We start from the raw sequence: 13730 nt of genomic DNA, 5'->3' as shown, positions 1-13730 counted from the left end.
ATGTTTATTTAATGTTCACCACAAGTATATGTGGTTAATGTAGACGTGACTCCTTGCAAAAGGTTTCAGTTTGGTGTTTGAACGTCTTAACACAGCTGTTTTATTGCCAGAAAGGGTAAACCCCCCCCAGAATTATTATTGTTATTTGTATTTCACGATATCTGCGGCACGCGAGCTGTGCTGGCACCACGTGCGCGGCGCTGGGCTTTAACCGTGACGTCACGCCCACGGCGCGCCAGCCAATCCGCGCGCGGGTCGCGGCCGCCTCCCAGCATCTCTGCCGCCACCGGAAGACGCCTTCCGTCCGTTTTATTTTCTCTGCCGGAAGGGGAAGATCGAGATGGCTCTACCGCCACCGGAAGAGGCGCGCGAGGCGGGCGTTGGCACCGCGTGAAGATCGCTCCGGGGAGCGATAAAACGCGGAGGTCTCTTCCGGAAGACGGCGACGTCACTCGGGGAACTTCCCCGTTCGTGTTTACGTGCGATGGAGTCGGGGTGACGTTCACGGGCATCACGGCGACGTTCACGGCGCCGTTGAGGGGCGAGCGAGGCGAGCGAGGCGAGGCAAGCAGGTAATGGTCACGGGTCTAGGTAACGCGTGACTTATTCGTGACACGGGTGGCTGTCGCGCAGTTTAAAGGGCTGGGGCGTGCGTTCAATGTTGACATGCAGCACTGAACATAGTTGAGTGTGTACACACACACACTGTGTACACTCACGTGTACACACACACTGTGTACACTCACGTGTACACACACACACTGTGTACACTCACGTGCACACACACACACACTGTACACACTCATCTGCACACACACACTGCGTACACACTCACGTGTACACACACACACTGTACACACTCACGTGTACACACACACACTGTGTACACTCACGTGTACACACACACACTGTGTACACTCACGTGTACACACACACACTGTACACACTCACGTGCACACATACACTGCGTACACACTCACGTGTACACACACACCAGAGGTGTGGACTCGAGTCATGTGACTTGGACTCGAGTCAGACTCGAGTCATGAATTTGATGACTTGCGACTCGACTTGGACTTGCATAACAATGACTTTGTCCCACCTCTGACACACACACACTGTACACACTCACGTGTACACACACACACTGTATACACTCACGTGTACACACACACACACTGTACACACTCACGTGCACACACACACTGTATACACTCACGTGTACACACACACTGTGTACACTCACGTGTACACACACACACTGTACAAACTCACGTGCACACACACTGCGTACACACTCAAGTGTACACACACACTGTACACACTCACGTGTACACATACACTGTATACACTCACGTGTACACACACACACTGTGTACACTCACGTGTACACACACACTGTGTACACTCACGTGTACACACACACTGTACACACTCACGTGCACACACACACTGTGTACACACTCACACACTGTGTACACACTCACGTGTACACACACTGTGTACACACTCACGTGTACACACACACACTGTACACACTCACGTGTACACACACATTGTGTACACACACTCACGTGTACACACACACTGTGTACACACACACTGCGTACACACTCACGTGTACACACACACCCTGCGTACAGGTGCGTGCTGGGATCCTAACACACGTGTAACATGCAGACTAGTCTGACGCTCACATGCGTGTGGAGTTGGTGAGGGGAGTCGTGGCGCTCTGGTTAGCGCAGTGCGCTACGATTACTGACCACGGCTAGCGTGAGTGGCGCGTGGCATCTGAACAGATCCGAGCCCTCTGCGAACCCTCCCTTGAGTGCACACTCCGCAGTGTGGTGATGAGTTGTCAGATAGCCCCCTTACCCCGGTGCAGTGCAGGTGCCACCTATTTAAGTGCAAAACATTTCACGGTGTGAACGTGCAAGTGGTGGGCGTGTTCCGCTTTTCCACAGAAATGCATCGGCAATATTAAAATTAACCCTGACAGAGATACCAACCAAAACTCTTCGTAACGCTACGAAGATATTTGGTCGCCGTGCGTAGCTTGTGTTTGTATCTCTCAAATCGAGTAGTGAACACTTTATTGAGACGTGTTGGAGAATAAATGTCACGTGGTACGTCTGCAATGTTTCGAGACAACCAATTGGCGGAAGCTCAAACTCTGTCGAGATGAGACAGAGTTTTCGAGAAATGGCAAGTTGTTCCAGTTGCCATCAGAAAAACGCAATGTGTTTTGTATTCCCGGTCTATCATTCCATAGAAAACACTGCATGGGACGGCTCTTATCCAGCAGTGGATTGTGCAATGCATGGTGCACACCAGTTGAAACCTATTTTGGACATAGAATGGCGTGAGGTCTATATTTAACTGAAGCATGTGTTCCCTTTTCTACAGAAAGTTCCCAATGAATGCAGAAGAAAGATTACAATGGAATCTGGAAGAGATATAAACGATAACATTCAGCTGCAAGGAGAACTTTTGGGTTTTACGAAGGTACATCTGGAGGAGGTGCACAGATTGTTTGTACCTGTGTAATCGAGTAGTGAAAGCTCTATTGAGATGTGTTGGAGAATTAAATATCATGTTTTTACAGCTGCAATATTTTAATTCAGCTGATGAAAATCTTCAGAAGTTCCAAAAATCTGTATACAAACATCAGATTCTGAATGCTAAAGCTTTCCAGTTGCACAGCATCATAAAAAAAAACGAAAACAGTCTCTAGTGATGCTCATACATCCCAGGGCGCCACGGTGACGAGATGTTAACTACCTCGCCTGGTATACTGAAGGTTGTGGGTTCAATCCAGACCCTGACGCCTGTATATTTGGAGTTTCCATGTTCTCCCCGTGGACGCGTGGATTTTTCTCCTGGTCCTCCGGTTTTTCCCTCCACATTTAGAAACATGCACTGAGAGTATTTGGCTGCGATAAATGTCGACACGATAAGCCACTTTGTTGAGCTCATCATTTCTGGCCAGGCCGCTTCTGAAAAAGAGCTGTAAAGCAGCTCAATTCGCCTTACCCAGTTAAGTAAAAAAAAATTAGTAGACGCTAACCAGGGTTGAGCATGGATAGAGTGTAGAACGGTTGTTATAGACTGCAGCAGGGACTGTACGTGGTGGATAGCAGTGTGAAAAAATCCATTGGTGTAGTGTGTATCTCTCTGCTCCCGCATCTATGCTCCATGCTTTCACTTGACCAGTGCGGTGGGGAATTGTAGAACAACACCCATGACCTGCACGGTGTGGGGTGGCCCTCATCCACCAGTGGATTGGCAAACGGGGCTGCTCATGTACAATGCTGGGTGTGCACGAAAGACTTGCAACACCCTTTCGGAGATGAATGATGCCATATATCACTGGAGCATGTGTTCCCCTTTCTTCAGAAAAGACCGGATAAAGGCAGCAGAAACTTTCAAATGAAATCTGGAAGAGATGTGAACGATAACATTCAGCTGCAAGAAGAACATTTGGATTTTATGAAGGTATTTGGTGGACGTGTTCAAGAATACAATGTCAAGTGGTACAGCTGCAATGTTTTTATACAACCAATTAAAATGTTCAGGATCTCCAATCATGAATACACATTAGAAAACCTTTCAGATACTGAATATTAAGGCTTTTAATATGCACAGCATCATCAGAATAAACATAGTTTGTACGATGCCTTCATTAATGAATAAATAAGGATGCTCATGATGCAATACCATAATTAAGGATGGATGTTAAAATCCTATGGATGTTGTTTGTGATGGTTCACGTGATAGTTCACGTGACCCCTCGTGCCACGAGAGGCTGCGATATTCACGGTGTTTTAAAAAATCGATTCTCGAATTGTGACCCTTAGTCGAGATGATTTTCTGAATCTCGAGAAAGGGAGAATCGTGCCGCCCCTATGCTCCGAGCTGGGGTCAAGCTCAACATGAGCACCGCACCCCTGTCTGCACATCTCCTTCGACCTGCCCCATCAGATACAGATGCGGTTCAACCACTTTTGTGTGTGATCCGTTGATGTCTGAATCTTGATAACTCCTTACGGCATTGTGGGATGCTGTGGGCATGAACGACGCTGTATAAAATACAGCGTCGTTCATTATTATGAACTCTACACCATGATCTGTCTACTGCTGATGAAAGTCTGCCCAAGTCATTAGTGTCGCTCACAGTTGTACAATGCGACAATGGAGCTCTTACACGAACTGATCTCGTCACTCCATCTGTACGGTGGACGTACTCTCAGCGGTGTCGGCCACCAGTTTTTAATTAAAAGTTTTTTTCGTATTTTTTACTGCAGGTGTTGCCCGAGGAGTTGATCCTGAAGATATTGGTGTGCTTGGATCCACAGAGCATTTGCCAGTCTATGCAAGTGTGCCTTTCCTGGAAGGACTTCATCAGTGAGGCTGAGCCTCTGTGGAGAAGCGTCCTGTGTACACATTACATGAAGGAGAAGAGGGCAGTGACGGGAGCTCCAGGGACCTACAGGGTATGCGAGACCTGATCTAACCAAAATCACGGCCTTGAAAGTTGCTGCGCTGTGACATTGATATTGACCTTCAGTTTTTCCTGTAATTTTACTTTATCGGGCAAAGAATAGTGATGTCATCATTAATTTAATACAAATGTGGGCGAGCTGGCATACAGTGATTGCCGCATACAGATAATTGCGAGGCAAGATTGCAGAATAATTTTTTAAAGGTGAATATTTTAAAATATATTGTTAACGGTACACGGCGATGCATACCTTTGTTGAAATGTGCTGATTTATTGACTGAAACGGGGTTTTTATTGTCTTCGTGCACCTCTGTTTCCAAAGCGCGCGGATACATTTACTGGTTATCATCATACACGTATCTTGCTCTTTCCACCGCTAACCATTCCACGCCGGTATGGTTTGTGCTTTCCTCTGCTTTAGGATCTTGTGAAAAAGTACGGACGTTGGTTCAATGGACACAACAGCCACTTGTGCTCAGCTGAAGAGGCCCAAAATATCATGTGTCCCATGGGTGTAAATGAGTGGGGAATGATTTTTGAGAGAGAACTTGGGAGAATTACTGCAAACATCCCTTTCTAATTGCTACTTTTATGAGACAACAGCTTTGAAATATGCAATTGTCATACAATACACTTCAGATTTATGCAGCCTCTACAATCTCCCACAGCTCAATATGCATTATGAAATGCAATATGTGCACATCGACTTAATTATATATTTGTTTTATGATCCTTTAGGATGAAGGGAGTGAGGTGTGTAATGTTACAGAGCAGAGGGAAAAGAGAGCAGATTATGGTAGAGGTTTGATTGAACATATTCCAGAGACATTCAGGTCTATACTTGCATGTACAAAGTAATTTATGGTGTCAATGCTCGCAAGACGATGCAGTGTAATGCACAACGGGATGATCGAGTGCGTGATTTACCTTGCACAGGTATTTTCAAGTCTCTTCAAATGGCAACATAAAAAAGTCTAATTGGTTTTCTGATCAGTCACTGGGCATTAGTCATCTCTTCTTTACAGCCCTGAGATGATGGTGTAAATTCCCCATTCCAACCACTCTTGCTTCTCACAGTGACACTAAGCACAGCATAACCCAGCAGAATTAAAAGTGTATTTTTTTATAAAGAGCATTACACAAGTAGACTTAGTTGTGCGTGGTGGTATCGGCGCTTTGGAGGCGAGGATTGGTAGGGCAGATGGGTTGTGAAATGGCCAAGCCTGCTGGGCTGACCTCCCGTGTAGTGCCTGGCTGTTCTACAGGGTTGCTTCTACGTCAAACAAATTGGTCAAACATGCCGAATCGCGGTCGTTCTGAATAGATACCTGCTTATACAACCATTTTAATGATGAAGGTGGTTGACATTTTACCAACACTTTTTTAAAATCAACTTTGCACTTACTGTTTGGGTCATAATATATGTTTAACTTTTATTTTTGTATTTATTACAGCAACACTTTTGAGACTCCCTGCAATGCTGTTATCAGAGTCCTTGTCATGTGCTACTTATGTTGTGTGTATGTATATTGAACTTCTTTCACATCACACTGAGTAGAAGGATGCACTTATTGTATCTCTTCATGTTCTAGACACGGTGAGGGAAGTATCTATTTCAATAGGCATTGGTAACTATTTTGTTGTTTTTTTTTACATACGACGATATGCAAAACTCTCCTAAATTCACCAATGGCTTATACAAAATAACTTTAATTGTCTGGTTAATTTGATCGAGGGCTTGTGATTTAAAAGGGATTGTGTCAATTGATGCCACTCAATTGTACTTGGCAGCCAACCGTGGGATGAACGCAAGTAGAAACGTCCCGTAGGTGCATTCACAAGTCCTGCAGCTCCTACAGCAATCCACACAAGGACACCATTTCAACGGGTTAATTTACTTGCTCCACATGATTACAACAAAACACAAGCACTTGTATGTGATTAAACATGTAGTACATTGATAACTTTATTCTGTTTTGTAAGAAGATCTGGAATAAAAATGTCCATGCTGTGTGTAATTATGTAAAGCTTCTCATGCATATCGAGAATGGACTGTCCACTCGTGCTCATGGTTGGATATATATTTTTAAATAAATTATATTTTATTGGTCAAACTCTGGAGCATCCCGGGTTTGTTAAGGTCTGTTTAAAGTTCAAAACTGATTTTCGAGATTTTGGTGTGAACAAACATGAACACTGAAAATGAGCCCTGAAGCTATAATCTATTATATGAGGGAGCACTTGCTATCTTGGCACTGCGACCAAGATACAGACCGCAATTTGGGAGGCCATCGTATTTACAATTTGCTCCATTATTGGTTGCAGCCGTGGTGTGATGATAGTGGAACGTGTTCAGTTGAGAATCGAATCGCATTCAAAGAGGAGTGTTGAGAGAAATGCGCAGGTTTGGGTCGGGCGCATGTTTGACGAATACACATTGCTTATCAAATTAATTGATTGATCCATTAATACTCGATTTCTGAACGGCTCTTTAACTTAAACTTACCGGCCGATGCCCTCTATGGCTCCATCATGTGCTGCAAAAGCAGTGTGACTGCTGTGGCGATGAACACGTTGAAGGCACGGAATAGTGCGGGGCTCCGGTTTGTATCTGCGGGGAGACATGAGGCAGACACTCGGGCACTGATGGATGTTTGACTTGAGCTGCGAAAAACCCGACGAGCCATGAAGATCAATCTGACAGCTGTCCAGCCCGAGCTGGCGTGGTGGAACATCGGAGAGGAAGAAGTTAAGTGGTCAGATAAAACACACGTCTTCAGAACCCAAACGTGGTACTCTGGTAAGTCGCGTGGCGTTTTTACCCAAAAGAGCTCTGCTAAGACCTTTTCGAGATCAATTTCACACATTGCCTGTTTGCATTAAATACTTAAAGTTTTGCTTTCATAGTGGATATAATTTTCAGTTACGTGCAACCGTGTTGCCATCGTTTATATTCTATATTCTATGCCATCGTGTACTTCATGCACATTTCACATGGATCGTTTATGGAAGTGTACGCAATGTTTTTGCGCTGAGTGCATTTCGTATCGGGGCCGTGGTAACTCTGCACGTGGCTGGAATGCGGCGCCGTGGAGGCAGCGGCAGTTTGTGGATCACAACAAATGTCGTGGAACTTCCTTCCCGTGGACATTGCGGTGCCGTGCCCTGGCTTGCCAGGAGATGGCAGAACAGCTAAAATGTGGATTCTACCTGCTCCGTCTGCAGTGGAAGGAGTCCATAATAGAGGTTTTCTTTGGGTTAGATCGCGTAAAAATATAAATGTGTCGTTAAAACCCGCCACCACCAGACACAGCCAACTAGTAAGGGTTGTCACGTAAACAGAACGTGCCAATTCGTCACTAGTACAGCACTAACCGGTGTGTTGGAGAGCCAAGCCACAACATTTACAATCTCAGTACGACGTTCGTCAGTAATTACAATTAGCTTCATCAGGCGACAGCCAGATTTGTGGAGAAGTCTAACTGTTGCGTTCCTTATATAGAGGCGTAGATGTGGTGACCACGCTTCTGCGCTCTTTCCCTAAGTTGTGTAATACAAGATTCCTCATGCGATGTTCACACCACTCCATTTCGATGTTTGTTAAACTGCAAGTGGGAAGACATCGATGTGCAGAGAGAACATCCACACCGATGAGAGGAGGTAGAGGTTTCAGAGAAGAACGCGCGATTACAAGGGGGCACAGCAAGTGGCATGAGACGCGCTTTGCTGAGGAAAAGATGCACGCATGGCAAATGTACCGCTCCATCGCCAGGCCGAGAACAACCCCGCGAATGAGAGGCGGGGAGCTCTCAAATGCTTGAGACAATCTCTAACTGATCGCAGTGGTGCTCCTTCTTAAGCTGGGGTGCACGCTGTACCCCCTGGGGTGCGAGACGTGCCAGATTTGTTTTAGAAGGTAAATCATCGAAACACAAATTAAGCACGGGCACATAAGTACAACTACTCTGTTTCATCAAACATATGTATTTATTCACATTATACACTTTTACCGATTGAGACCCAAAGCAGTGCAAGGCTGCAGTAAAGTTGTTGTGCTCATGGTCGACAGGACCGTCAATCTTGTTGTTAGAGTGGTGGTGGTGGTGCTAGATGGTGGTGGTAGCGGTTGTTGTACCTGGATGCACTGTGACGGTGATGGTCGCCGTGCCGAAGCCCACCGAGTTGCCGGCCCGGCAGGAGAAGCGGCCACTATCAGCCGCGGTTAGCGGTGGCCCCACGTGGAGAACTTGCCCCTTCTGGGCATCGAGCATTGCATCATTCCTGAAGCAAACGAGGGGTCTTTTAGACGAACGCGTCGGCACAACCGCAGTCAATCGAATCGAAAGTCAGGTCTCGGGCGTTAGATTGAGAGGAAGCCTTACTTGCTCCACGCGTATTCTGTAACCGCTGGGTTGGCATCAGCTGCACAGGTCAGGGTTCCTTCTTTGCCCACAAACCAATCATCCTGGTAGCCAGTGATCGTCACCTTTGGTTGATCTACGGAGAAAGCGACACATTCACGACGTTGTCAATCAATTGAAACGTTGTGGATTCGAATCTTCGGTTTTAATCTGCGACCCCGGGCCGCCCGGTGAACATGGAGACCGGCAGCAGTGGTTTTCTCAAGGAGACCAAGCTCACAGTCTCGTGCAGTATTATCTGCTGCTCGGGTTGAACATTTACGGTGAGGATTACTGTGACAACAAATTATAATTTTACATTTTAAAGTTCAATTCCAATCACGACCATAATAACATTTTTAAAAGTATAGGTGGCATCGCTGGGGCACGTTTACGGTGGTGAGGATGCAGCAGCACAAGGTGTGTGAACACGAGGTCGAAGGTTAGGCTGTGTGCCATCGGTAGGTTCGTTTGTCATGCGATGTTTACGGCTTAATTTTGCACCTTGGTAGAATTTTGCAGCCTTTAGTCAATCCACTGCTGGATGATGGCCTCGCCACGACATGTCCCGATAGCCATAGTTGCTGCGAAAGTCGTTGTTGGTTTGCTGACAGGTCAGATGGAACGCTGTTTCGGGGGAATTATATCGGCACACCACATCTATCTCGCCAATGGTGCAGTGGTCATCACATTGTTGGAAATTAGGGTGCAAGGATACTTATTGTACTCTATGCTAATAACCTTTACTTCAAGCCAGCCTAGCAGCGTTCCGGAAAATAACGGAGAAAACTAAACCCCCCAGGACATCACTCACAATTGTCAGCCGTGGCTGGGAATCAAAACCTGGTCCCCCGTGTTCGCTGCGGGGTGCACTGACCCCTGCAGAACCACCGTTTTACCTCCCTTACTACGCCGCTGTGCACTTGTTGAGATGAGACTGACAAGCGATGTTTTGGAAAGGCTTCCCATTGGCTTACAGTGAATGTTAAGGGTGATGGTCATCTCCACGTTGGCTGTCATGGCAGGGTGCCGCACCCTGCAGGTGAGGTTCCTCCCGTGATTCTCGTATGTGGGCACCATCCAGTACTCGCTCTTTAGGGTCTCTGTGTTGTTGGGGTTGACCTCAAAGAGCTGGGAGACGCGCCCTACGTTCGGGTGCTCTGACCAAGTGACGAGGCCTGCGGGTTTCCCGCTCCAGGCCACGCACGTGGCCACCGCCATCTCCGCTGCACCGCCATCCACCAGGTCAGTGCTGCTCATCTCGAGGGTGGCTTTCGGTGAAACTGAGAAACACAGAGGGGGAAGGGGGTGAAGGTGATACCGTGGATGTCAGCGCCACGTCAAGTACAGGAGCGATATTTATTTACTTATCCAGGAAAGCCTCACTGAGTCTCAAAACTCGTTTCAAGAGGGTGCTGCTGCATTGGGGGGATATTTGCCCAATTCCATGTCAGGAGTGCTTGGAATGTGGAAGAAAACCGAAGCGCCCGGAGAAAACCCTCGAATGTGCAGGGAATGACATCAAATGTCCATACGGACCGGTTCGCAAACCCACTTGCTGTACTGTAATCATCTGCCCACTTTTGAGTATGCAAATCTCCCCACACCGCCAGAACGTACAAAGCACAATTCCGTTGGCTCTGAGAAGTTGAGCACGGAGCAAGGAGCAGGGGGCAGGGGGCACGGTCAGCAGGGGGCAGGGAGCAGGGAGCAGGGGGCAGGGGGCACCGCGACGCGTGACCGTGGCGGGCGCAGCGGCCTGGCGCTGAGATCTGTGCAGTCGCCGCTGTGTAGAAGAACTCCACGTTGCATTTATCACTTTTAGATTTAAAATGAAAAGCAATGAATGAAATCCCGTACTGTACTTGGACTCGACACTTGCAAGAGCATGCTGCACAATCACCTGGCCGCTGAGCATCCCGCAGAGATGGAAGCGTCTCGCTCTATTCTACATCCTTCAGCAGAATGGACATAATTGCACCTCCTGCCTCTCACATTACTCCAAGACACTGGTGGAACCAACAACTTCGTCAGAACATCAGCAGGCCGATGCAGACGTATGTGGACAGTTAAAGACACAAGCCACAGTCGTGTGATTGTGGCCATGCATCCCAAACTCTGGACCGTATAGCTAAACCCATAGAGACACCTTGAGAGACCGTGCATGGAGACTCATAGAGATACATGGAGACTCATAGAGATACATGGAAACTAATCGGGATACATGGAGACTCATCGGGATACATGCAAGGCAACACAGTGGTGCATGCGCCTGTGGCCATGCAGCTCCAAACTAAGGACCGCAGAGTAAGCCCACTGTAGTCCTTCAACGGAGAAGGAACATCAACCCGACACGATCTCTCTCTCTCTCCTGAAGCCCTCTCCGTCGTGGCCAGCAGCTGACCTCGACATTGGCATCGAGCTCATACGCGTCTTCATGCTGATGCTGCTGCTGCAGCTGCATTCGCGCGCGAGAAAAGCGAAGGGTGGAGGCCGTCAACCCGCGCTGGGAGGGGAAGTTCCCACGGCTCGCGTCGAGGTGCGTGCCACCCACTGTAGAGTTCGAGGGTGAAGGATATTTCCCGAGCGTCCAGGGCGCTGATGAAGCAGAAGAAGTCTCCGTCATCCTGCAGTTCCAGGTTTTTTATGGCGATGGAGGCGTCTTTAAGTTCGGGGTCCATGTTGGTGAACTCCAGACGCCGGGAGTAGCTGCCGTGGAAGTCGGTGGAGTTGAGTCCGCGTCTGTTCCTGTAGGCAATCTGCACTCGGTCCGCGTACTCTGATTTGAACCAGATGATGCTGTCTGGCGACTCGGAGCCTGGGTAGAGGCAGCGCAGGGTGACGGATCCGCCCAGGTGCCCTTTCACGTTGACCTGCCCGGCCTCGGCCACAGACAGGAGGAGGATTCCTGAGCGTGGCAAGGCGGAGGAGGGTGGCACACAGAGGGAGGGAGATGACAAAGGACACGGGAGAGAGAAGTAGCGAAGGGAAAGGCACGGAGAGAATTGAGACGTCATAATCGGCATCGGCCATGGTCAATCTACTGCTGGATGAAGGCCCCGTGAATCCGTCTCTACCATCGCGATGACTGTTCTGACACGCTACTCTCTACCGAGCACCTGGAGACGAGCTGTTTTAATCGTGAAGTGTTTTCCAAAAAAACAATATTGGAGAAATAAACGCAGACCGTAATTATAAACGTATAACATGTTGACCGTTTCAGATTTGTCAATGGTGAAGTAATGATAACTAAAGGAAATACATTACAGGGAATTGTAATGTTGGGTGTGAACAGCGAATGCAATGCATTCAAACTCCAAGTTCCCCTATTGACTAAACAACGTGAATTCAGAATGTGTCCAGACGTGAACATTCTTACCGTGAATGAAGAGTAGCAGCAGTGGCCCACCACTCGTACCCAGACGCATCATCTTCACCTCGGCCAAAATGTCTCCTTCGCGAACACCCTTCTCGCGTGTAAACGACCAGATTATTGCCCTTGGACTTGAAACTTTATATGTGTCAGTCAATCACGCAATTGAAGAAATGAGAATTTGCCTCGAGCTCAAAAGGGCGAATTCCTTGCGGGTGATTCACAAGGGAGGGGGAGGGAGGGGAGGGGGATGGAGGAGAGGGGCCCCAATCGGCCCGCGGGGTCCACGGAGGCAGGGACCCGAGTCGGGCCCCTGTCGATCAGAAGGCGACACTTGACGGTGATGATGCAGGATTTACAAATCTGCCATTGACGCAAAAAAAATTCTGCGCAAACTTGAGTGCAGACCGGAACACAGATCCACAACACTCACAGATGTACAGCATTGCATGTACAAACCGCCCCCCCCCGCCAGCCTTATCCAGACCACCAACTCGAAAGAACTGAATGTATAGCCATTTTGCTTCCAGAGGAAAATGGTAGACGCGAACCTTGATGTCTGTATTGGACCGATGAGTCCTAACGAGGACGGGACTGCTGCCTGTTGTAGGGACGGCCACACTTTCTCAACTGTATCAGTCGGTGGTCCACTTGAAAAAATGTCCACACGTTCAGTTGCCTCGAGCTGGTGGTCTGAATAAGGCTCAGAGCTTTTGTTCACGCAATGCTGTAACCCCCTCGTGTGTGTTGTGAAATCTATATGGGATCGAGTGCAGCGATGTAGGGGTTATATGATGATGTTAATGCGATATCCATGCTCTTACCAATATAACACACTTTGGACTCCGCTATACGGTAAAGATGGAACTTTATTGAAATGGGAGCGTGGGCTCTAAACACTCACACCCCTCCCCCGCATCTGTCCACACAGCAGTGTGCAATGATACACCGACCCTGACGCCTGCCGTATATTTAGAGATTGCGTGGATTTCTCTCTCTCTCCGTGGTCGAGTGGATTTTTCTCTGGGCCCTTTTGATTTTTCCTTCCACATTTAGAATCATGCGTTTAGATCATTTGGTTGCGATACATTTCCTCGTGATAAACCACTTCGTTGAGCTGTCTGTTGTGGACACGCCGCTTCTGAAAAAGAGCTACATGGCTCATTGAGATGTTCCTGCTAAAATAAGTGTTGGTAGTGTGGTGGGGCAAAGGGTGTGTACTGCTCTTCCAAGATGCCTGACCAGCGTGGATGAGTAGGCCAAATACCCACGAGAAGGGCTCTCGAGAACTCCTTCTTGCGCAGGCCAATCAAGCAGCAGTGGTGTAAGGGAGTAATTGCAGAGCTGCGCATTTCCATTTTATAGGAAGCCATTGGAGCGATGCACTTTTAAATCTAAATTGAAAACAAATGTCTTAATAACCGATTTTTTGTATTTATTTTGTCCTTCCCCCGCA

General features: G+C 47.8%; 1 protein-coding gene and 1 long non-coding RNA gene across 2 annotated transcripts; one reads left to right on the top strand and one right to left on the bottom strand.

Moving 5' to 3' along the window:
* The first annotated feature begins 424 nt into the window (after positions 1-424).
* LOC144729572 (uncharacterized) lies at positions 425-6519 on the top strand. The gene is made up of 5 exons (XR_013587726.1): positions 425-572; positions 2407-2505; positions 3397-3495; positions 4305-4493; positions 4923-6519. It is a non-coding gene; the product is annotated as an uncharacterized LOC144729572 (long non-coding RNA).
* LOC144729571 (nectin-3-like) lies at positions 3467-12435 on the bottom strand. The gene is made up of 7 exons (XM_078609918.1): positions 12281-12435; positions 11456-11809; positions 9879-10184; positions 8884-8998; positions 8637-8782; positions 7008-7112; positions 3467-6354 (listed from the first exon to the last, which is right to left on the bottom strand). Exons 1-6 carry the CDS (start codon positions 12330-12332, stop codon positions 7021-7023), a joined length of 1065 nt encoding a protein of 354 aa, XP_078466044.1. The 5' UTR covers positions 12333-12435; the 3' UTR covers positions 3467-6354; positions 7008-7020.
* Positions 12436-13730: the final 1295 nt, after the last annotated feature.

This window comes from Lampetra planeri, chromosome 33 (genome assembly GCF_965212315.1).
Source record: "Lampetra planeri chromosome 33, kcLamPlan1.2.h2, whole genome shotgun sequence".
In the NCBI taxonomy this organism is placed as follows: domain Eukaryota; kingdom Metazoa; phylum Chordata; class Hyperoartia; order Petromyzontiformes; family Petromyzontidae; genus Lampetra; species Lampetra planeri.
The sequence above is the reverse complement of the archived record's forward strand: the minus strand, read 5'-3'. Positions and strand labels throughout refer to the sequence as shown.